This window comes from Rhinolophus sinicus, chromosome 7, assembly GCF_057876585.1.
Source record: "Rhinolophus sinicus isolate RSI-liver-muscle chromosome 7, RSI-T2T, whole genome shotgun sequence".
Classification (NCBI taxonomy): domain Eukaryota; kingdom Metazoa; phylum Chordata; class Mammalia; order Chiroptera; family Rhinolophidae; genus Rhinolophus; species Rhinolophus sinicus.
The window spans coordinates 54,275,954-54,299,510 of record NC_142507.1 but is presented as its reverse complement, the minus strand read 5'-3'; the positions used below and the strand labels follow the sequence as shown (position 1 = coordinate 54,299,510).

The 23,557-nt window shown below is 50.1% G+C and overlaps 1 protein-coding gene across 3 annotated transcripts in view; it reads left to right on the top strand.

The window, feature by feature from the left end:
- Window positions 1-22,828, top strand: part of KCNN3 (potassium calcium-activated channel subfamily N member 3) — a 157,183-nt gene extending 134,355 nt beyond the window's left edge. For 2 of the 3 annotated variants that reach the window (XM_074318660.2, XM_019711844.3), the window contains 4 exons: window positions 2,360-2,470; window positions 10,838-10,965; window positions 11,701-11,770; window positions 15,342-22,828. In XM_074318660.2, coding sequence (XP_074174761.1) covers window positions 2,360-2,470; window positions 10,838-10,965; window positions 11,701-11,770; window positions 15,342-15,638 — 606 coding nt within the window. In that variant the 3' untranslated portion in view covers window positions 15,639-22,828. The remainder of the gene's footprint in view (window positions 1-2,359; window positions 2,471-10,837; window positions 10,966-11,700; window positions 11,771-15,341) is intronic. The other variant, XM_019711845.3, reaches the window with a different exon arrangement.
- Window positions 22,829-23,557: the final 729 nt, after the last annotated feature.

Below are 23,557 nucleotides of genomic sequence, written 5' to 3'. Positions count from 1 at the left end.
TTTACAAGGTGGTTTCTTAATGGAAATGACCAAGTGAAGTTTTCTTATTGGCTGCTTCCCTAATTACATCCAGAGGATGGATTCTTAGAAACAAGAAAACTAAAGTTGAGAGTATCCATTGCTCACTATTCAAGTTAGAATTAGGGGTGAAGGACCCCAGCACCCTCCAGAGAGATAGCCACAAGGGGGGGTCTTGACATCTATAAGTAGAAAGAAAGAAATTTATCTCAATCGTATAAGCTAGATGGCCCCTTGGTTAAAGCATTCCAGCTTCTAATCAGAAGCCCCCTGCATTCGAGCGGCTAGACCATGAGCAATGGCAAGACCATGGAACACTCCATCCTGACCCTGGAAATTCAGGATGGTGGATGAGAGATGGTTTTGACGAAATTCCACAAATGGCATTCTGTCCCCAGGGGTGATTTAAGTAGAGTTTTGCCTGGACCCAGGAAGATGAGGGAGAATGGAGCCTCGGGAGAACCCTCTCCATCTGATGTTCCCTTTTGAATACTATGATATGTCCCTCTTCATGGGCTTTCAGCCCAAAGTACCTTTGGAGCTCCACATAAAGGAGAGCGATTATAGTGGGTCTGGTCGTGGGGACGTGGAGCACCCATCTGGCCTCTAGGACAGCTTCTTTTAAGCCATTTTTTGCTTTTGGAGACCAGGCTAAATTGATTACAGCTACGGCCCATACAATGGCCCATTCATATCCTTTGAAAATCGGGCACAGAGTCTCCCACAATGCACGGGTGCCAAGAAAACATGGCCGTCCCCGGAACAGGAGAGGAAAATGAGGTCAGAAAGGAAAGTTCACACAGACTCAGTGTTTTTTTTTGAGTGTTTGTTTGTTGTGGTAGCCATGGGTGGCCAAAGGGTGGCCGACCAAATGACCCCCTGTACCAAGAGGCACGAGATTGTTTTAATGGGAACACTTGTGAAAAGCTAGGGGATGGCGTTGCCAGCGTCAGCCATGCCTAAACCTTTGCCCACCTGTGGAAACGGAAAGACAGATTATAAAGGAGATAGTAGGGGCCTGGGCTATCCATACACACCCCTCCCACTCTGGTACACATTATGTGCCTTTGAGAACATTCCTCACCGTTTCTAACATATATGGTTAGACCTGGTGAGCACAGAATGTCATTGATTGGTTCCTTCAGTCCTGGGACCTCAACTGCTAAACTAGGCTCGGTGGCAACTCTACTTACTGTTTGGCACCTAAGGATGGGACTTGACTTTGCTGGGCTTATCATCTGTTTCCACGACGAGGTCAGGAGGGTCAGTGCCCAGCATGCAGGCAGCGGGCGATGGCTGTGGAGGGGGGAGCGTTTTCACCTAAGAACCAGGCAAGGGCAGGGCTGAGTGGTACCCCCATCCCCCAGCCCCAGTGCTCACAGGCCAATCAAGAAGCGCAGTCGAGGGGCCTTGAAAATCCATTGGGACAATGTTCCAAGGAGCCCCGTCCCTGCCCTGCTCACTTCCCCAGATAGGCAAGCATGTGCCCAGAGGACGAGGAGAGAGAAAGTGAGTCCTGGGGACCCTGCCTCTTTTACGCCCCCTCCCCTGTGCTCCCCTGGATGGGACCTACCCGGGCAGAATAAGCCCGCTGCTCTGGAAAACACTGAGGGCCTCCTGCGGGTTCCCTTATAGTCCTCGTTTGAGGCAAGAGTATTGTCATCTTCAAAAATCTCTGCGTGATGGTGAATTCATGGGCCTCCTGGTGAAAGCAACAAAGAATGGCTTCCTTTGCTGAGTCACAGCCTAGAGCTGAGGGAGAAAGACCTGACTGAGGCACATGCACAGCAGGGGGACAGGCTCGTGCTGCCGGTGCTCCCCTGGGGAGGGATCTTGGGGGGAAGGTGCTGCCCCTTTATTAGATTATTTTTATGAAAACTCCCTGCCACCAGCAGCTGTTCCAGCCACACTCCAGTTTACGCGTGGCCTTCTTTCCAGGGCTCCCTGGTCTGGAACAGGCAGTGGGCTGAGGACACGCATGAGGGCGAGAGGGCCTTCTGTCTTCCCTGCACAGCCTGGCAGATGCCCAGGTGATTGTCCATGTTTGAAACCCCCCAAAGCCTCAGCCCCATTCAGTGTCTTGCTCCACTAAGAACTGGCAAGTTCTATGGAGTCTCCCAGAGGCCAGCTCTGCAGCTAAGCCAGGAGCTCTGCAGACCCCTTCGTGGTGTGGGAATCAGGGCCCCGGCAGGTTTTGTGGCTCTGAGCAGCCAGAGAGCTGGAGTCCCCACGCCACTCCCAGAACCCCACGGTGGGCACGGAGCACGTTGAGTCTTCTGCCGGAACCTTACCTCTTGATTAATATGCTCTCTCTCCTGGTCCCCTTGCTGTCCCCCCACAGGGTGCGGGCTGCACTGCCCTCGTGGTGGCCGTCGTGGCCCGAAAGCTGGAACTCACCAAAGCGGAGAAGCACGTTCATAATTTCATGATGGACACTCAGCTCACCAAACGGGTAAAACACCACTGTCCACGCCTTCACAGGGGACTTCAGAGAGAAAGTCGTCACGTGCTATAGGTCAGGGCTGCACCTTTCCATGGAGGGTTCAGGGCTGTACCTTTCCATGGAGGTTTGTACAGACCCTCCACAAACCACACACGCCGCCTGTCGCGTCCCTGTGTACAGTCCAGGCAAGCACACCACTTTCCTGGTAGCAGTAAGATCTATAGCAGACAGCGGGGTTACCCGCCTCCTTGCCGAATGGTAATTGAATACATCACCCCGCATGCGGCAATGCTTTTGTTTATGCTCAAATATTTTCATGATTCTCATTGGGAAGGGCAGTGGAAAGTCTTAAAAACGATGTTGGAAATATATCTAAATCCAGTTCTTTAAAAAAAAAAAATCATCAAAGGCGATCCTGACGGTAGAGCCCACCCCCCTAAATAATGTCATTAACCCACGTTCCCATTTTGGGTTTCCTGGATAATGCGTCTCACTTGTACTCTTACGGAAGTGGCTCTGCGGGACGAAAGCTGAAAATGTGCAGGGTTGGGGAGGGTGCTGAGCGGCAGAGTCTGACACCCCACGGAATTGTCAGGGAAGAAAAGGCCCGTTTAGAAGACACAGAGCGAAACCTGCCAGGATAACAGTGGGCAGGCAGAAGCTGTTTGTTTCCTGACAGCTCTTACGGAACATCCATTCAAGCTGCAGACTGAATGAAGGTCAGTGAGAGGATTTCCTGCAAAATCCTCCTCTTTCCCAGAGGAGAGAGGATCCAAACCCTGTGTGGGGGTCCTGGTCGCCGTAGGCGGTCCTCGTTTAGGACAAGCGTGGATTAGGGGGCCCGTGAGCAACCCGATTTTGATTTGGGGTTTTGCAAGCTAAAGAAGAGACTCAGTGATTAATGTTGCAGTGCAGTAAAAATGTGTTAGAAATAGAGACAAAGGCAGGAGGGGAGAACAAAGAGAGGGAGAACGGCAGTGGGAATGAGCTCTCGGGAAGGCGGTGGGGAGTACGCAGTGCCAAGGCCTCTCCATTCCTCAGCAGAATTATTTATGGTGCTTGATTGTTTGGTCTTTGATTACATGGGCTGGATCCTCTAAAGAGCCTCCACAGATGTGAAAAGGAGCGGGTACAGGCAAATATTCTCACGCTGTGGACATACAGATGGTCGTTTCATTCTGACGTGGATGTGAGGCCGTAGGAACTTGATTCGCGTTCGTGTCTGTTGTGTTGGCCTGTGGTCAGATTGGTTCCACGATAGTCGTGTCATCGCAGGTCCAAGGACCTATCGACAACATTGTGGACTTCCTGTGTATGGTACATGGTAGCCCTGAGCCCTGCGTTGTACAAGAGAAAACATAATTTGTAGCATCCAAATGTCAGGATCAAGGGTGCACCCCTGGGGAGGACAGCCAGGGTTCACTCACCACCCCATCACCTGGCGGCCCTCCTTCTATCCCATAATACGGATGCAGAAGTCACCCCCGGTATTGAGCAAATGACAGTGATTGGAACACATTCATGCAAATATACTTGCATCTATTCTCCTGCAACAAGCTAGTGCAACAGTGAGGGGCAAGAGAGTTTGGGCTCCAGAACCTTCTCAGAACCTGTTTCCTTGCAGCACAGACATTAACGGTCTCTGTGCTCTGGTTGGCTGTTTGAAACCAAGGATATATTTGTATTTCATGTTATTCCTTTGTCCTGTCCATTTTTCACTCTGTAAATCAGACTCTCGAGGAAAATAAAGCCAGGGAAAGCCACCGCCCTCATATATCAGGAAAATAATTTTTCTGCAATATAATTGTAAAAGGAGATGTGATTGCGGTTGCTAGCTTCAATCTTTCAAAAATAATTCTCTACAATCCTGCTCAAGTCCACTTATTTTTTGAGAAGTAGGACTGCAAATGAAATCCACAAGTATTTATTGCTCATTCATCAGTGCAAGCCGTCTTTTTAATCGAATAACATCTCACTTTTCTGAGAACGCTTAAATCTGTTGAAATGTCCCTTGAATGCCTAGTATTTTTCCCCAGAAAAACAAAACAACAGAAAGCGATGGTTCTCACAGAGGAAGGATTTTTCAAAGCTGGCGAGACTGGGACTCCCAAAGGTTCTGTGACATACCCTTGACTGAGAGGAGACTAACTGGCTGTGACCTTGGCCCACTCTGGTTTGCACTCACCTTGACCTGCTCAGAGAAGCCCACCTGTTTTCCCCTGGGGATGCCTCATCTACGCTCTGCCCTCTCCAAATGGCCCAGCGTGTCTTGCTGGAGTGGCTCATGGGTCAAAGGGATGCTATGCTCAGTCTATTCATAATGTCTCAGAGACAGATCCCGTTGTGGGAGGAGCCAGTTGTGACGTGACTCCAGACCTCTCAGGAGGGGGCACTTCAATTTCCCAGATGAAAGCCGTCTCACAAATACATGCCTGCATTCTTCAAACACCTAAGCGAAAAACAAAAAGGAGGAATGGTAACCTATTTGTCATAAAAACACTCAGAGTGTTCTAGGGTTTATTTACCCCCCTCTGTCTTGCTGTCAAGGCTTCAGCCCAGCATTTACCATTTGAGTCACATTATTTTTATTTATTTGTTGTTGGTGGTGGGGGGTCTGACTGCACAAGGTGAGGACTCAGCTTCTGGTGTTCCTGAATCCCAAGGCTTTTCTGCCTTCACTTGTATTATGTAACTTGTCAACATTGATGGCAACTTCACTTCTGTACTCAGTGCCATCGGATCTTCTCACACTGACTTTGCAGTGTGACTGGCCTTGTTACCCTATAATTATAATGGATTGCTAAGCCCCAGTCTACTAGGGGATATGCTGAGAGACGGAAAATGACGCTAGGCCCCCATTTTCCTCCCGCTCGACGCTCCATGTCCCCAGCTCTCTGTTTCATGTCAGTCACCCACAGGTCACCACACTGTGTGCTTTGGGGACACCAAGATGGGGAAGAGGTGCTCCCTGCCCTCCTCCCTTCTTCCTGCCCCCAGAGAGCACCTCTCCTTCCTAAAAGGCGAGATGGGCTCGCTGGGCCTAAGAGGCACCAGGGACCGGACGTGTGTCCGTCCTGCTGCTCTCCCCGTCTGACCTCACGTGGCCCCGCAGTGAGTGGCACCGGCTGAGGACGATGTCTCTTTGTCCTTGCCACCAGGGGTTCTTGTTCCAAATACTTCATCCAAGTACATTTCCCCATGAGTAAGATCGCAAACCATACGCTTATTTTCCCTAAACTGACTCCTCTTGACTTTCCCGGTCAGCGAATGCCACCGGCCCCACTGTGCACAGAGCCACCAGCGTGAGCCATCGCAGCTGCTCGTGACCTTATCTCCTCCTAGGCCTCCCTTACCCCAGGTGTCCTCCACTTTGCTTCCCTAGGGATCTCCTGAGCCTCCAAGACTTAGCCCTGAACACGTCAGCACCCAGCTCAGAAACCTACGTAACACCCCAGTACCGAGTGAACAGTGCTGAAGAAAACTTTCCTTTAATTATGAGCCTATGTCAAAGTTTTATCACAATCCTGCTGGAAAAAAGCGGAAATTTTTTTCCCCAGCAGGCTAATTCAAAGGTTAACTCAGAGGAGACTGTCTTAGAGGGCAGGACAAGCAGTCACTGTTATATCAGGTACAGAAAGTTTGGCTCACGGACACCAGAGTCCTGACCGATAGCTGGTTGGTCCCGAGAATGGATTCCCAGAACAAGTCTTCCTCTCTTTAAAATGTATCACATAATCGATCGAGCAGTTCTCGGGAATGCTAGTCCTCCCCAGAAGGGGATTGTAAATCCTATTCCCTAGATGTGTCCTGGCCCAGACAGGTTGGGAAAACAGTCATAGAGACACTGAGCTTCCGAGCTGGGAGGATCCTTTGGGATGTGCCTCCCAGGCCCAGCGGTGGGCGGGCGAGGGTGGCCCAGCCGTGCGCAGCGAGCTGGGTCCCAGCCAGGGCTGCAGTTTGTTCTCAGGCAGCTCTCCAGCCATCGCCAGATGGGTTTTCCAGAGCAGCCACTTCCTTGAAACGCAGCATGGTGGTTCGGGTCCCAGGCCTGCTGGAGAGAAAAGCCACTTGACCTCCAGACTCACAGAGCGTCACGTGAAGAGCATTATAGAACTAACCACCATTGATCGGCGTGTTGCTGTGGGGAAAGAGCTTGAAGGTCCTGCCCCAAGTTCCTGCTCGCCGTGAGGGTGGAGCCCCCAGTCCAGGGAGAGCAGCCTCGGAAGGGAGCTTGAATAGGATGGAGGAAGGAAGGAGAGATGACATAAGAGGGACATGAGCGATGGCAGCTGCAGGAAGTCTGAGGAGCTCAGGGGAGGGGAGAGAGGGCTTGTTAGAGAGGGAAGCGGGGACAGCCCTCTTCCCCAGCCATGTGTGTAAAGACACCTTCAGTCAAATGTCTGAAGACAGAGCCGGCTTTAGGTTCTCAGACCGTGATATTCACGAGCCCTTGTTTTGACCTAAATTCAACCTGTGGGACTCCTTGAGGTGAAGTCACGCGTCCTTGCAGGCCTGACCATCCCCTCTCCCTTGCAGGAGTCCTGGCAGCATAGTGGGCATGCTAATGACTTCTTCCCTGGCGGGCCCAGCTGTGCGGCTCCTGGGATCGTTCTCCCAGGTCTCCCTGAAGCTGCTGGAGGCATGGGCGTCCAGAAAGGGTGCCTGTCATCCTGTCCCAGTGCTCCCCCCGCAGCCGACAGCCCCTCTGTGACACCAAGTGGCACGGTACCCTGGCAGAGAGGTGGCCAGAGCAAGCCATCAACCTGGGTGACACAGCCAGGAGCTCAAGGAACAGACATAGGTGTTCTCTTTTGTTAGGGAGGGAGGAAGAGAAAGAAGCTGACATTGATTGGGCGTGGGGGGAATAGTAATAAAGCTACCACGTGCCGATGAGTGCTGCGGCCCGGCTCTGGGCTCAGTGTTCTCAGTATATTCTCAGTCCATCAACACCACAGACCCATTTCACAGATGAGTACCACTGCATCACTCTTCAGACACCCACCCCCTGCTGCCTTTCCCTCTGAAGCACTTATTTCCTGGTGCTCTGCTACAAACTGCATCCTGTCTCCACACAATTACGGACTCTGTGTGGGCAGGGATGGTATTGGTTTGCACATCGCGGTATTCTCACTTCCTACCACAGTGTCTGCCCCAGCATAGGGCTCATTGAATGTTATTCTGCAGGAAGGAAAAAATTGAGTCCCAGAGAGTTTCACTCACAGGTCCAAGGAAGAAATAATAATTGCATCCACTTGTGAGGTTTCCCGGAAGGTTAATGAAACACCATAAACACAAAGCAGTTAGCACAGAGCCTGGCACACAGTAAGCGCTCAGTAAATGTTCCCTGTCACTATGATTTGTAGGATCTTAGTTGGATGACTTCCTTGCCCAGGCCTATTAATCTTGGATTCCTTCCTTAAGTACATAGGTCACCGAGCCCATTCTTTGGCCCCATGAGAATGAAAGCGTCCGATTTTATTTTTTGAAAGCATATAATTTTTTGTAGAGAACATATATATAGCAAACGATCAACTCTTAGGCTTATGGGTTTGGGGGACGGACCAGCCAGCCTTCCACGCACAAAAAGCCCTCTTCTCACCATCCCTGCACTCAGCTGACTGTGGCCAGCCTTGCTCCGTTTTTCCCAGCACCCTGACCCATCCCACCCCAGGGCACCCCGCCCACCAGGAGAGCTCAGAGGGTACCCAAGCCCCCATCGGGTTCAGAGAATCCCACAAGGGCACACGGCCACAACTGCTCCACCCCCACAGCATTTAGAACAATCAGCCACGTGACCTGGAGGGAGACCCTGGTGACAGTGGCAGTTACTGTCGACCTGGGAAAGCACAGCGCAGTTAACAGCCCGTTTCTCCTTCTCTTGCAGATAGCGATCTCCTTAGGTTTGTGGCAGGCTGTTTGCTGGCAGTTAATTTCAGATCAGCACCAAGGCTTTCATTTCACATCACGGTCTCCAATACACGGGGGCCTCCTGTTCAAACCCATAAAGAGGAGAAGAACGCCTCCCTCAGCTTCCCGGACTGTGATGTGTGTCTCAGTACCTGACATCCGGGCGGAAGGGAAGGGTGGGGCATGGCCTCTCTGTTCTGTCCTAATGCTAAGCGAGGGCCAAGATGCTGTTCAAAAAAAGAATCGAATGTCCTTTCCAGTTCCTTGATCCTGGGAAACAGGAAATAATTGTGTTTGTGGAGGGAGAGATGAAATCTCAGATCTTTCTTCAGACCACGTGAAAACCTCATGCTCTCCTTGGACCTGGCGCTTGTGTTGACGTTACCATGAGTGAACTCTGTGGTTCCATTCCTCACATCCTGTCTCCGAAGCTGTTTCCTCACCTCTTAGATAGGAAGAGTTCAGGCTAGACACTAATTCAGATCAGTATGTTTACAGTTTCCATAACACTTAGATCCATGTTGACTCCGTTTGCCCTTTAGAACTTGATGGTCTTGGTCTGTGACTCTGTTTCTTCATCTGCAAAATGGGGGCGATATCAGTACAGGCCCGATGGGTGGTTGTGGGGATTAACCGTTTACACACAGGAAGTCCTCAGACCTGGTCATGCTGGCTGTGATCCTGTCTTACAGATAATTAAGCATTTACTCCTTAATAACTGGTGGAAACAGGATTCCCCTGCAGGCTTCTCAATGTTTTGCAAACGTTTGTTTCACAGCAATGCAGAGACAGTTGTCAAAGGCCCATCAGTGTTGACGTTCCGTGACTCTCTACAAAGGAGACTCTTGGAGCTGGGGCTCTACTGGTCACCCTAAGCGCCCAGACAGGGTTTTTCCCTCCTGTTCTTCTGTGAGGCTTTCCTTGGAGGCTGAGTGAGCACCAAGGGAAGCTGAATGTCAAATGGCCCTCTCCCCGCAAAAGACAACAGGAGTATGTATCACGCAGAGAGAAAGGGGTCCCTTCTGTGTGGCCTCCTTTGCCAGGAGGCCACTGTCCACTCCAGCCCCCGGACGGAACCCCAGAGACCACCCCCTCTTCTACTTCCCCCTCTTCACCTGGACACTCACTAGTTCCAGCTTCTGCTCATCACTACCTTCTTTCTTTCAAGCAAGAAATTGCCAGAGGTGGGCAATTAAATCATTAAAGCCATTGTCACAGTGGATTTTTACTGAACCCAAAAAAAGAACCAAAAAAAGCAATATTTATGTCACATAGACATTTCTGAGAAGACTTAGCTGTTCTTTTAAAAACATCTCTTCAGCGCCAATGAAAAATGTAATCCAGCCTTAGTAATAAATTTTTAAAACATACACACACAAAAGTTATCAGCCTGCAAAACAATGTTTCCTGGGCCTTCCCACACGTCTCAGTATTTTAACAACGTCCCATCTGTTGGTGTGAGTCTGAAGACGGAGGGCTGGACTCTCCGGTTTTACTAAAATCCTTTCTGGCTAGTAACCTGATTTCTACTGGGCTGGCCTACTTCTCCCAGGCCCCAAGCCTGTGGGCCTGTGCCAATTTGCATGGCTGATAGAAACAGCAACAGTTAACCAAACGTCTGTTTCGCTTGTGCCTAATAAGAAATGTTTCCTCTTGCTCTTGTTACTAATTGCCGAAGATGTCTGTGTTTGGACTAAAACTTTGTCCCCGGCCATCTGGATGCCATTGATATGTCTCAGCTCAGTCGCCAGCCGGGTGATATCAGTGGTTTCCATGTCAACAGATGACAGCGTCATCTGTTGAAACGTGTGACTGCACAGTGAAGGAGCCAGCCTGGGAAAGCGGCAGCTCCGGTCTCACGCTGAAATATCTTCCCTGATTTTCAGATGCTATTTTGACATTATTTCAGTTTTCTGCTGATTACAGTTACATGGAAATGTTTTGGGCCATTTGGGAAAGGTACCCATGGACCTCTTGATACCTAGAGTTCCTTTTGGTGGGAAAGACTTTTCCCCAAAGAGGACTTTTGAAATTTCCAGCCGGTAGGGAATCTGTTTACTCTCCAAATGCTAGAAATGTACCTCAGGCAGGGGTAGAGCTCTGCATGCAAGTGTAGCCATGGTGTGCATTTCTCTCTTCAATGGGTGCCCTGGGCCTCCAGGTCTTGTTAATGCCGCCTGTTTAAATATAGCTTGAGCAGCAGCCACCAAGAGGCCGTCCTGAAATAATTAAGAAAGAACAAGAAGCACCCTGAACTTCAGGCTCCAGTGTACTGGGTCCACCATGGGATTCGTGAGAGATGAATTTTAATCATCCTTTCGAAGAGTTCATGATTTGACTAAGGAAACAGATCACTGCAGAATCATTTCCTGACAAGGGAGGCTATAGCAGCACACAGAAAAAACATCTCTTAGGTGAAACTAGGAAAATTCACCCAATGGGCAACCTGCTTTGTTCCCCTCGCCTTAGATCAAGAATGCTGCGGCCAACGTCCTTCGGGAAACGTGGCTAATCTACAAACACACGAAGCTGCTAAAGAAGACCGACCATGCCAAAGTCAGGAAACACCAGAGGAAGTTCCTCCAGGCCATTCACCAGTGAGTATGTGGGGCGGCTCGGCCCCCAGACCACCACGTCAGGCGGGCGGCGGGGGGTCCCCTGTCCTGCGCAGCTCTCTCAGCATCTCCTTGCACAGGACCAGTCCATTCTCTCGCACTCAGCAAGCACTGGGGGCAGTGAACAGGGTCCAAATCAGTCTGTTTGTCCATTGATGGCACCTGCCAGGCAGTGGACAGGCTGCTGTGACAGGGAAAACTTAGAGTAGAAGACTCTGCGAGCGCTCAGATTTCACACACACACACACACCATTACACACACACACACACACACACACCATTACACACACACACACCATTACAACTCGAAGCAGAACAAACTGGTCAGTGCTTTCTACAAGAGAAATATTTTAAACATACATTGATAAAGTAGAGGACGAACACATGTATTGTGACCTGCAGGTTTAGGAGCACCCTGAAAGCGGAGGGTGGGGTGTTCACGGTGTCAGGTGCCCCCCCAGACAAAGGCCTCGATCCGGGAAATGATTGGGGAGGAGTGAGGAAACCAAAGGGACTGAAGGCAAGCGTGCGTGGAAACCAGAGTTTGCTTCCTTGGGGACCCTGACAAGCCCTTGATTCTGGTCAGTTGTCCCCCCTGTTCAAGGTCCCCGTGCTGGGTTCCCAACCCAGGTGAGCTGATGGGAGTATGTCATCTGCTTGTGGGCTAAACCTTGGCACGCACTCGGACAGCCTGGCTGTGACAACTCTCTCCCACAGACTGAGGAGTGTCAAGATGGAGCAGAGGAAGCTGAGCGACCAAGCCAACACCCTGGTGGACCTTTCCAAGGTGAGTGACAAAACCTGACGGCCTCCTGAAGGGTTCTGAGATGCTGGCATTTAGACTGCTCAGGTGTGGCTGGGGCGACGGGCCATGGCAGGATGGGGGAAGCAAAGAACAATGCCTCCTTGATTAGAAAATGACCTAGGTTCAAGTTCTGGACCCTTGCGGTCTCCTACTGTGTCTTGCTGTCTTTGAAAACCTGGCCTTTCTTTCTTAAATTCAATCGCTTGGGTTTGTCTTTGCTTGGAATTAATCTGCCACCCTAGGAAATCTTTTCAGTGAGTTGCTTTACTAGCTGTGTGTTGAGGGCTCCTAAGATAGCTTGAATTTGCGGGGGGTAGGGGTGGCGGGGCCTTCTGAGGACCGACTGGTGATGGTGGCCGTGATGCTGCAATGTCACACCTGGGAAGATCCTTCCAGTTTGCTGTAAAAACTAGAAGGAAACTCGCTCTTCTTGTAAATCACAGAAATGAGGGAATCAGAGGCTGTGGTGGCTGCAGAGCTGAGTGCAGGCGCCATTGAAGGTGGGGCCGCCTCTCTCCTCTGCCCCCTTCAACTCACCGCCTCTCCATAGAAATTGTGTATCAAGCGTACAGCCCAGGGCCAGGCTGACAGGACATCACAGCAGATGTCAATTACCACAACTGCAGGTTCCCTGAGTAAGCAAGAGAAACTCCCTCAGGCAAATTAAACACCCTTTGAAAAGAGAGTGTAATCAGAGAAATTGCTGGGTGTTGGGCCACACACGTGCAGGCGACTTGTTCAGGGAAGGGAGCAAGCCAAAGAAAGGGCCTCCCAAGCCAGGGGTGGGGGCCCTCCAAGCAGGGACTACGTCGCTTGCTGGGGAGAAGCCACAGGCCTGTGTGCCTTTGGAAGGGGTGCTGGAAGGCTTCGTCTTTTCCTCCCAGAAGACTCACCCATTGGTCCCCACACTCCCTGACCTCCTGTCACCAAGCAACGGAAGAGGGGAGATCTCAATTCTGTGTCTCCCCCTTGTCTTCCCAGCTCCCCACCAACCCAGCCCTGCCCTTTGGTCCTTCTTAGATGAAGGAAATGGCACATGGCCTCCACATATTGAGTGCAGGCCGTACTGAGGACAAGCAGGTTGGCAGCGTTCTTTATTTGCTAACAATCTCTTCAACTGAAATGTCAAAATAATTCCTGGCGGCTGAGGCGCAAGTGATCCAATACGAGGGTGTCTGTGAAAAATGCTTTGTACACCAGAAAGGGTTTGCAAATGGTGGTTCTGATTATGAATATAGGTGAGGAAACCCAAGATGCAAAGGAACAAAGTGAACATGCCCAGGTCGGGCCATTGGTGACAGGCAGTGCTGGGGCCAAGACCCGGGGGCCGATGTCGGGGTGCCCCCATGGTCGGATACATTGGTGGTTTTGTACATTCTCGGAAGAAGGGGCACCTTGAGGAGCTTCCTGGATGTTAATTAGTGACCGAAGCACCTTCACATCCAATATCACCTGGTCTTCCAGGGGCGTCCACGATACAATGTCCTGCTCCTGCAAGGGCAGCCCTTACTCCGCCTCTGTGATGGCTCATTGGGGGCCGTCAGGTCCTTGTGGGGCACAGGGTCAGCTGGGAAGGTGTGGCTGATTTCAAGCCTTCTTCCCTCCATCTCCTCTCTGGCTTTTCATATTTTGCCACCTTTCTTTACTCCTCTTTTCTCTCTCACCTTATTTCCTACTCCTTTGGCCCCTGGGGCACCAAGGGGTCTGCATCTTCCTGGAGTAACTTGAAACTTCAGGTGAAATAGAATCAGGGTGTCACTGGCAGACGACCAGAAGCCCCAAGAGCCACAGTACCTGTGGGGGTGGGGAAGGGGGCAACCTGGCCCATCGCTGCCACAGGAACACCCGGGAGTGTGAAGACGGCCATGAACTTCACTCCCAAGTCTGATATCCTTTGCTAATTTGCAGGAGAGACGTGGCTGTCACATAGACGAGGCCTCTCCACACCAAGCTGGGAAGCCAAATTATAAACAGAAAGTTGTCAGATGAGTGTGGAGTCAGAACCACAGGACATAGGTGGATCGAGTGTATCACAGTCTGCTGGGTGGTTCTGGTTGTAACTGAAGTGCTTTAGTGGCAATGAAATGGATTCGAGGGGTATTTATAGGAGGGGCGGGCAGGACTTTGGACTGGCGAGATGTGAGGGTGACGCCCCGGTTTCGGTGGGGACCACTGCAATGCAAGGCACGCCTTCCGTGGGGACAAGAAGCCTGGCAAAGAGCAGCTGTGGGAAGGAAAATGGCGGCCTTGGCAAGAGTTCCCTTTGTTTCAGCTCCTCTCTGACCTGGTGGTGTGACTTAACCCTTGAAGTCAAGTTTATTTCGTTAGTTTTAAATTTTATGTTGTGCACCGTTCCCTGGAGCTGCCCCAGTTTTGCTTTCCTGCTCACACCGCCTCTTTTCTGTTCATTCACAAGGTTACTTACTGAGCACCCGGTCTGGAGCCAGGCCCTGGCTGGGCCCCTGGGCGTCCACGTGCCTTCACCACTCGGGTCTTGGGGGTAAACCCTGAGAGACCTTCTGGGTTTATGGAAATGACCGGTGGTGCGAGAGGCCTGCCCCATCAGTAAGACCTCCTACCTTGGCCCGCAGATGGTGGGGCGGTAGTGTTTATCTGTGCCAGCAGTCAGCAGTGGAGGTGGGGACAAGGTGCCTACTGAGCTAGGTGTCCGGGGAGGTGTCACTGAGAAGGCAAGGCTGCCAGGCATGGGATGTGCAGGGAGCATTGGTGATTGGCTGGGTCCCGGAAACACCAGGGGACACCACTGAGCACAGGAGGTTTGCTGGGGACACCTGTCAGGAAGTAGGGAGAGTTTGAACTGTGATCCGATCGATGGACAAAGGCCTCAGCCGACCCACGGGAGGTTGACTGGCCCATCGGGACATCTCAGACTGAGGCCATGTACTTTCTCATCGACCGGGCCGGCTCCTCAGGGACGCAGCTCTTTTCACTGAGGCCCCGGCCCAAGGCGTGAGTCAGGTTGGACACTGCACACTGAAAATGGGCAGGGGGACAGCAGCCTCCTAAGTATAGTAGTTGTTCCTAACTCCTAGTTTATAAGGAAACCAAGGCTCAGAGAGGTTAGGAGGCCTGCGGGAAGGCACGGTGTTGAGTGAGCGGCACACGTGCCCTTGAACCAGGGTCAGAGCCCAGCAGTTAGAAGCCTGTTGCATCGCCCACGCCCCACCACGGTGCCTTCTCTGTAACCTCAGGGGCCAGCGCCGTAGAAGCTGAGAGGCTGGGTGTAGTGAGAACATGGGACTCGCTCTGCTTAAGAGAAAGTGCCGCTGCTTTTCCATTACACATATTTTCAGGCAGCTTTTTATAATTAATTTGCATTACTGCTGTAAGGATGTGGGGGGGAACCCGCTGTGCCCCTGAGGCTCCACGTCTCCAGAAAAGTGAGCTGCCTCCCCTTCCTCAGCCGCCTGAGTTACGGCCGGTGTGGAAGTTGCTCCCGTTGTCCCCTGGAGGGGTCTCCATCTTTCCCACAGCAGCTCCCTCTGTGGTGACCTGTCCTCTCCGTCTCTCGTCCCTCTGCCTCTCCACACAGATGCAGAATGTCATGTACGACTTGATCACAGAACTCAACGATCGGAGCGAAGACCTGGAGAAGCAGATCGGAGGCCTGGAGTCTAAGCTGGAGCATCTCAGTACCAGCCTGAACTCCCTGCCTCTGCTGCTGGTGGACACCCTGTGCCAGCAGCAGCAGCAGCTCCTGTCTGCCATCGCCGAGGCCCGCGGCGTCAGCATGGCAGCAGGCACCACCCGCACCCCGCTCTCCGACAGCCCGATCGGGGTCAGCGCCACCTCCTTCCCCACCCCGTATACAAGTTCAAGCAGTTGCTAAATACCCCCCCCCCCACTCCAGAAGCATCGCCCATAGGTCTTAAGATGCAAATCAACTCTCTCCTGGTCACTTTCCATTGAGGAACACGGAGACCAGGGAACGCGAGGAAGAGAGACCGAGCTAACCCACCAACTCGTGTGCATTCGGCGTGCTTGGCTCGATCTGCCTTGAAACCAGAAATCTAATCTCTGTTCAGGTGCCTCTACTTGGGAGCAGGACGCGGAGATGACAGGAAGCAACGCGTGTGGCGGGGCCTGGCTGCAGAGTTGGTGGCGAACAGGAGTCCACACTCAATCTCAGGTGTTCACACGGGAGGGTGGGGGGGTCAGATGCACTGACGGAGCCAACAGTGAACCGCCCAGAAGAGGGTCCCGCTGGGGGAGGGGTGTGTCCAGCTTGGGGGGGGTGGGCTTCTCACCACCCAGGGCCTGGAGCCCACGTCTCTCTTTTCCTTTTGTCTAAGGAAGCTTCTGGATGACAAAAGGAAAAGAAAGTTGCCCACAGCTTGCCAAAACACGTTCTTTCATCCTATTCCTTATAGGATCGTCAAACCCAATTTAGATGGGGGGTGGGGAGGACAAAAATAAAAAGCCAGATTATCCATCCAGTATTAATACCCATATAAACCTGTGTGTTTGCAAGCACACGCGCACGTGCACACACACATACCACATTCAACCCAGGTCTTTTCTTGTTTGAACATGACCCAACTAAAAAGGGACCTGGTACCTTACCCTGCACACAGTAGGCTCCCTCTAAATGTGTGTCGAGGCCATTTGAATCCGAATGTGGGTGCTTTCGGTTCGGGGAGTTAGTGGCTTTGGCCGCATTCGGAGCTTCACGGAAGGTGCCGGGCCCTCACCTGCAGCGCAGGTTGCTTCGCCCTGGATGGGCCCCGTGCTCGCTTGGTTTGAGACAAATGCCAAACTAAAATTGTTGGCATTCTGGAGGGATAGGCAGCCTTCTAAGAAAAACAGCTTTGCAGGGTTTTCTGCTTAGACCCTATGGAGCACGTGACCAGGTGCGCGTAGTGAGGGAAGGCGGACAGGAGCTGTGTGCACGCATGCGCAGACAGGCGACCCCGTGACACCTGAGTGAGCAGAAGTGTTGTCCGGGACGGGCTCCGCTAGATTTATCCAGCAACAGGTTTCTAGGCCCAGGTGTCAGGAGTGTAAAAGGGTCAAGCGCCTCACCTGAGAGCTGCTGAGCTGGAAAGAGAAGTGATGGTGGGTGGCCCCAGCGGTCCCTTCTACCTGACCGGAAAGCTTGTGAGAATCAAGGCAGCCCTTAGGGAGCCCTGCGGGTCAGGTAAGACGACATGCATTTTTCAGTCGCCTGTCCCTACCGTGCCATGTTAAAACTTGGTGCAAAAACTATTCTGACATATCTCAAACTCCAAGAGACTTCAGAACCATCAAGGTTCAGAGTAGTGACAGGCATTGTGGGGAGAGGCCTGTGGATACAAACTTCTCATTGCTCCGTCATCTAACCACACACGACATTTGTGATGTAAAAGCCACCCTGTGATCCATCGCTTTCTCATCCTGGCTTCTGCTTGTGGCAGTGACACGGCCCTGCATGGAGTATTTCATCTGTTCAGGGTGACGCCCCAGGGTGCTATGTGTGTGTGGGTGCCCTGGTGGTTTCCCTGCACACAGGACATCGTCGCCATTCCAAAGGTGTGCCTTGCTGTGGAGAGTTTCCTTCTGCAGCACTGGGCCTCGTCCTCTAAGGACAAAGGAGTCAGTAAAATGCAGACAACCTTAGCACTAAGGCCACTTTTTCAAGATCAGGTCTCTTGCTCAACTTCTTTTGTCTCTTTTTGTTGCTGTGGCGGTTCTGTTAAAGGCCTCACCTTTATTTTGATGACTCCTTTGAAGATTTTCTTTGGTTGTTTTGCACACCACAGACGCTGCACTTGCTGTTGGCTGTTTTTTTTTTTTGTTTTTTTTTTGCTGGCTCTTTTAACTGTTGATTATCTGAAAGATCCCTCTCCTTCTCTATGTCCCAAGAATGGTGCTCCTGTTTTCAGTGACAGTTCTGCTGAATATAAAAACAGATGAAATAACCATGCAGTGTCTTTGTGGCATCGGTTCCATTTCACACAGTGGTCACTGACCAGTCAAGCTGAGTGTGCCAAACCTGCAGCCCTTAACTATTAATTCCTACCCGCCCTTTCCATTCGGTATGTGGGCACGTGCACACATACCGAGATTTCGTTTTCATTTCAAGTAAATGACATGAAAGATTCCACTGCCACCCCCCTGCCCAAAAGTATGCACAGACTATCATCAACCATCCGGTCTGCAGATAATTCTTGAACCCGTTGTGAATGCTATCCACTTGCGAATGCCCCAAAGACCAAGCCAGCTACACGAGCAAAGGGAGCAGCTGGAGTTGTGTCCAGCAGCCACTGGCATCCTAGAAACACATGGGCATTTGCAGCTTTACTTGACCTATTGGTAGTGCAATAGCTATGTATGGTTTTGTCCTTGGCAAAAGAATGATCTTTCCCCTCAACAGGATCGAATCTGCATGTTGGTCCTGCAATGGTAAATGGAAGGCTGCTTCTCTGTGCTTTGTGTGGGAAGCTACCCCTTCTCCTGCAAGTACAATCACCCCTTGATGACCTAGGCGTGGGCTGCCCAGGGTGTAGCTCCCCCAGCTGTCCCTCCTACAGCCTATTGGCTAATTCTGTGCCTCAGCCTCACAGTCAGAGGGGAGAGGGAGCAGGTAGATTTGCGTGCCATGCCTTCTTGTTCCTTATTTTCAAGTTGGATGGCGGAGGAGGTTTCATTATCTACCCAAGAATCGGCCGTGTGTAAAAACTATGAATCACAATAACCTCACTCCAATACTGAACTGATTGAGTGCTGCCCCACTCCCGGAAGGCTGACCCAGTGACAGGGCCCCTACTACAACCTTTCCAATAACATAGGGAGAGGTCGAGTACCCTAATGTTCCCTAAAATGTCTAGACACTTGAATTAACAATGCAGGGCCACCCCTCATCGCTTAAGCCATATACCCTCATGTACTGTAAAGTCAGGGGTGTACTGTGATACTTTAGGACCACTGATCTCACTGGGATTTCAGGACATAGCATCAGTTGGTAAATTATACCAGACTAGGGGCTCTCTCCTCCTTAGATTGAAGTCCAAATAAAAATCCCCCTTGGCTCGAAGGCCACCGATGTGTGATCATCATGAATGAATTGTCATAAAGTATCCATGGACTGCTCTTGCCATCCTCATAACATGTAACTTCATGAATTCATGTCTCTAGAAATGCTTATTATAACCCAAAAGAAGCGGAGAGGTAAGGGCCCAACTCATCACTACCAACGGACCTCAGCAGGGACCGGTGGTGTAGCAATTGTCTCATGACGCAGGAGCTGTAGAAAACGCACGTGCAAGTAAATCCTAAAGTGATGAGCGAGTGCAAGCCATTGTCACTTATTTAAGGACACGAAGGAACAGCATGGAGGAAATAATGATTTGAATACAGTTGAGGATTCCCCCCCTTAGATTTTCAGTAATTTCCCTGCGAATATGTAATTGTGGCAAAGAAGAAAACTAGAGATTCAGAATCAGAAGAAATAAAACACTAACACTGGACCCACATCTTTGGCCAATTAATACCTCAGTTTACCAGTACTTAAGATGAAGAGACCAGTTCATATTCTTAAGTACAAAGTATTCGATAGATTTAGAAAAATGGAATCTCTGTTGTCATCAACAGTAACCCAGACCAGCTCTGTCTAGCCCACACTTCTGTGTTGCAGTTGGATGCAATCTATAGTTACCAAAAAGTAATTGTTATATATCAACCAGGTAATGAGATGAGCAGGGAGAAATGCGGGGGTGAGCACACCATTCCAGGCCCTCTCTCCTCTGCAGAGTGTACCTTGACAAACAGAGCACCCCAAACTGAGAATCAGTGTTCCATCCCAGAACAAACGCTGCTGCTACCATCACAGCACCACAACTGACAGTATGAGTCATTGCACTACCAGTAGGTTACTCCTCTAAGGTACTGCTTTTAAATCCTAAAACACGTCCCCAGTTCTCTACCGTCATCCTACTTCCCCAGAAGATGCTTAGAAGCACGTAAAGGATCCGTTAGTGGTCATTTTGGGGTCCCTGGTGACTCTGCTGCCCTCGGTTTCAGTACCTTAGACAGCTACCTGGAGGTTTCCTAATAGACCCGACCTGCCTCTCTGTCCCCTCTGTAGTTAGCTGGAGGACACCCTGGGTAGTGCCCCTTCCTTCTCTCCTTCCGCCGAAGTAATCATATGGGAATGGGACCACCGATACCACTGAGAAAGGAGTGCTGCAGGGCTAGATGGCAGTATTAACTGTCTGCCTCTGGTGTAGAGCATAGGTGAGTGGTCTTCGTCCTGAGAGCTTGTGCCAAGCTGCATGAATCGAAATTCACATTCAACGCCTGCCAGATGAGTCATGTGTAGATTTTTTTACTGAACTAGACCGAAACTTAGTAAAAAGTACCCAGTGCAATGGCATATAAATATATACAGATAGAGAAAAATATAACTGTGATCTTTTTTTCTTACACCATTACTGGAAGCACCCCAACATGAACTGGAGTTCCCTCTGAACAAAACCATTGTCAAATCTTCAACGTATGACCTCCAATCTAGGTGCCAAGTGCCCTGCGACACTTGTTTACACACCTGAGAAATGCATTCTGCAAGCTGTAATCTCATGCCTGGACCATGTGTTGAAATAAACAAGAGACGTTGCGACCAACCAAACTGGTGGAGGAAAAGCACAAAATTCAACACCAACCTGAAGTTGGGATCCCAAAGAGATACTGAATTTATAGCCAAAAATAAAAAATAAAAAATTCAGTGACAAATCAAATATGAATCTGATTGGAACGGCCAACATCCAGATTCTCAGAAGAAGGACAGGAAATAAAGGACATTCTCTAACTGTGTCACATTGTTGCAGTTTTTGAATCTCAACCAGGATCGATCCACCTTCATCAGATACACTTTTTAAGGGCGCAGCAACTCAGTTTTGGTCCCAGACTCTCATTCTGCGCTGACCAGAAGCGAACACCAAAAGACAGTGACAGGATGTCGATGGAGGAAACACTTTCATGGCAAACTCAGAAACTGAAGTGTTTATATTCAGAATCAGATGAGCTTCGATACGAATTTGCATCTTGCCTCTGTACCGCTTGCTACTTTTTAATGATAGGAGAAAGCATAACAGTTTATTTTAAATATGAAATATATTGCTATATTACAAAATATATTGTAACTTTCAATTAACATTTTGTATCCAAGTAGTCTTTAGCAGGTCCAGTGTCAGCCCGCTCTCTCAATGACTGTTTCTGAGTACACATCAGTGCGAGTAACTGCCTGGCCCCACGACCCAGGGTCCTCAGCTGACAGAACTGCTATATTCTACTTCTCCAAGACCTGACTCTTAGAGACAGAAGAACATTATTCTGAGCTTAGAAGAACAATTCTGCCCTAAATTCTATCAAGCCATTCCAGAAGAGATTTTTAAAAGCCATCACTCCTTTAGGAGCTGTGCAAAGCCAGTTCAATAAAAGTACAGGCTCTTTCTATATAAATTCAAAGGCCCCATTACATAAGTTATATGTCTCAAACTCAGCCAACCAGCTTTTGCTTTGGCAGCGTCAGAATTGCACCAGAAAGAGCCTCGTTCTCCTGTGACACGAAAGACTCAAAATTCTAGGCCTACGTGTTTCTATGTCAGAGTAACCTGGATTGGAATTCCACTTTCCCCGGCCCTGTGAGAGCCCAGGGTTTGGAGGTCCCTGTCTGAGTTGGCAGGACCTTGGAGGGAGTGAGGTCTCCACACGTTTGTCTCTGAGAAGGTGACAAGGCGAGCACAGCTCCTAAGGGAATGGGGAGAGGGCAGGACCCACACAGCAAGACCCTGCAGGGAGCCAGGCTTCCTTTGCTGCTAGTTTACTCGAGCTGGGAGGCAAGACAGAGTTCAATCATGTGTTGTCCTTTATTGGCAAAATTGGGGACAATTCTCTACCTAAACAACTATGACATTGCCCTCCTCTTCTGATGTAGCAGTTGAGACATACAGGTCGAATTTCTCACTTCCCTCCTCTGAGTGACCCAAGGAACTAGATAAAAACAGGATATGTTGGTTACAGAACAGATTTTCGAGAAGCAATGGGCCTGCCCCCAAGGAGGACCCCCACTTGTATTTGGGGCAGTGTCGTACAGGTGCCCCCAAGTAGCTTCAGGGTAGGCTCCCCGAGCGTGCGCGTCTCTCCCCTTCCCAGACTCTGAAAACCCACACAGATAACTGAGAATGCAGAACAAAAGCTTTTCTCCTGGGAACAAGGCTGGAATCCTGTCAGACTCCCCTGTATTTGAGGTTAAATGTAGACAAGGCTGGGGCCTTACTGAGATTCGTCACCCATGCCGTCTGAAAGACAAATACCTCACTGCCCAGCGCCCTTCGGCCTGCGTGGCAGATGACACCTAACTCGCACACCCATTCTGTCCTTCCTGAGCTGAATTCTCTCCGTGTCTGCACCGCTCCTCGGTTACAAGACAGTAGGCTTTAGAACGAGCGCCACCAAAGCCATCAGAACCCCACGGCACCTGTGTTTTCGCAGGCTGCTCACTCACTGGGTGATGGAAATCAGTTTATTCTCAATTTTATAATTGACTGATGAATGTGCCGGTGGTCATTGATTTGTCTCTCCATATTTTCCTGTGACTACATAGAAAGCTGTCTTCTTTGCTTTCCCTTCTAGCACTTCTCAGACTAAGACTTGTATAGAGAGTGAATATATTCTGATTTCCCCCCCCCCACACACACACACACACAAAGTTTTTATTTAATCTAGATCAAGGAAACCAATACAAATTCCAGAATTGGGGAAAGCAGACCTCTTGACAATCATTCAGGTGTATGGCCGGCTATATGCTAACCTTTGCTACGCAGAGTGTGGTCCACAGACCAGGAGCATTCGCGTCACCTGGAAACTTGTTAGAAACGCAGAGTCTCAGGGCCCACACCGGACCTACATAATCAAATTTGGCATTTTAACAAGATCCCCGGGTGACCCATATGCACGTTCAATATTGAGAAGCACTGGCCTCACCACACAGCAGGGGTCACCGACATGATTAATAATGAGAAAATTAAACCATTTCTTCCTTGACCCTCACTTGCGGAATTATTTGATGAGGTAAAGGTGCCGTGGGAGCACAGGGAGAAAAACAAATGCACCTGAACATTCCATTCGAGTCTTTCTCCAGTCTGATTTCTTAAGACGCTCACTTCGTAGCCTCAAGCCACTTCAAAACCCCTTCTTAGGTTTTTTATTTCAGTCAGTGTTGTCAGGGCCATCAGGGCAGGTCCCCCAGAAAGCCACCTGGGCGTCTGCTCAGCATAGGTAGAAATAAGTGTTCCTTCCCTGGGAAACTCAGCATCCCACTGGCTGGAACACTCCTCCCTAGAGGAAACGAGCAGAAGAGTTAGTCTAACCATCTAGAAACATTCCTAACGTCTTCTTCCCGGTTCTCTTACTCGTTGCACCGACCAGAGACACTCTGAGGTGGGCAAGGGAAGACGTGAACTGTGATATTGACGCCATAAATCGATATGTACCCAGAAACAGTTATGTCCTAAATTAATGGCTTTAACCTGTTCATTGTAAAAAGTGCCTTGGACTTCAATCTAAAGAGGTCAGTATAAATATATGTGTGTGTGTGACGTATGTAGGCAAATATTTACATATTTATACATAGGTGCACACACATACCCGCACATTCATATATAATATATACATACACATATAAACGCTTCATAGTATATTATATTGCTATTTGCAGCTCCATTTCTCTTGTCTGGTCCTATGTTTATTTGTTTAGTTAGACCTTTACATAGA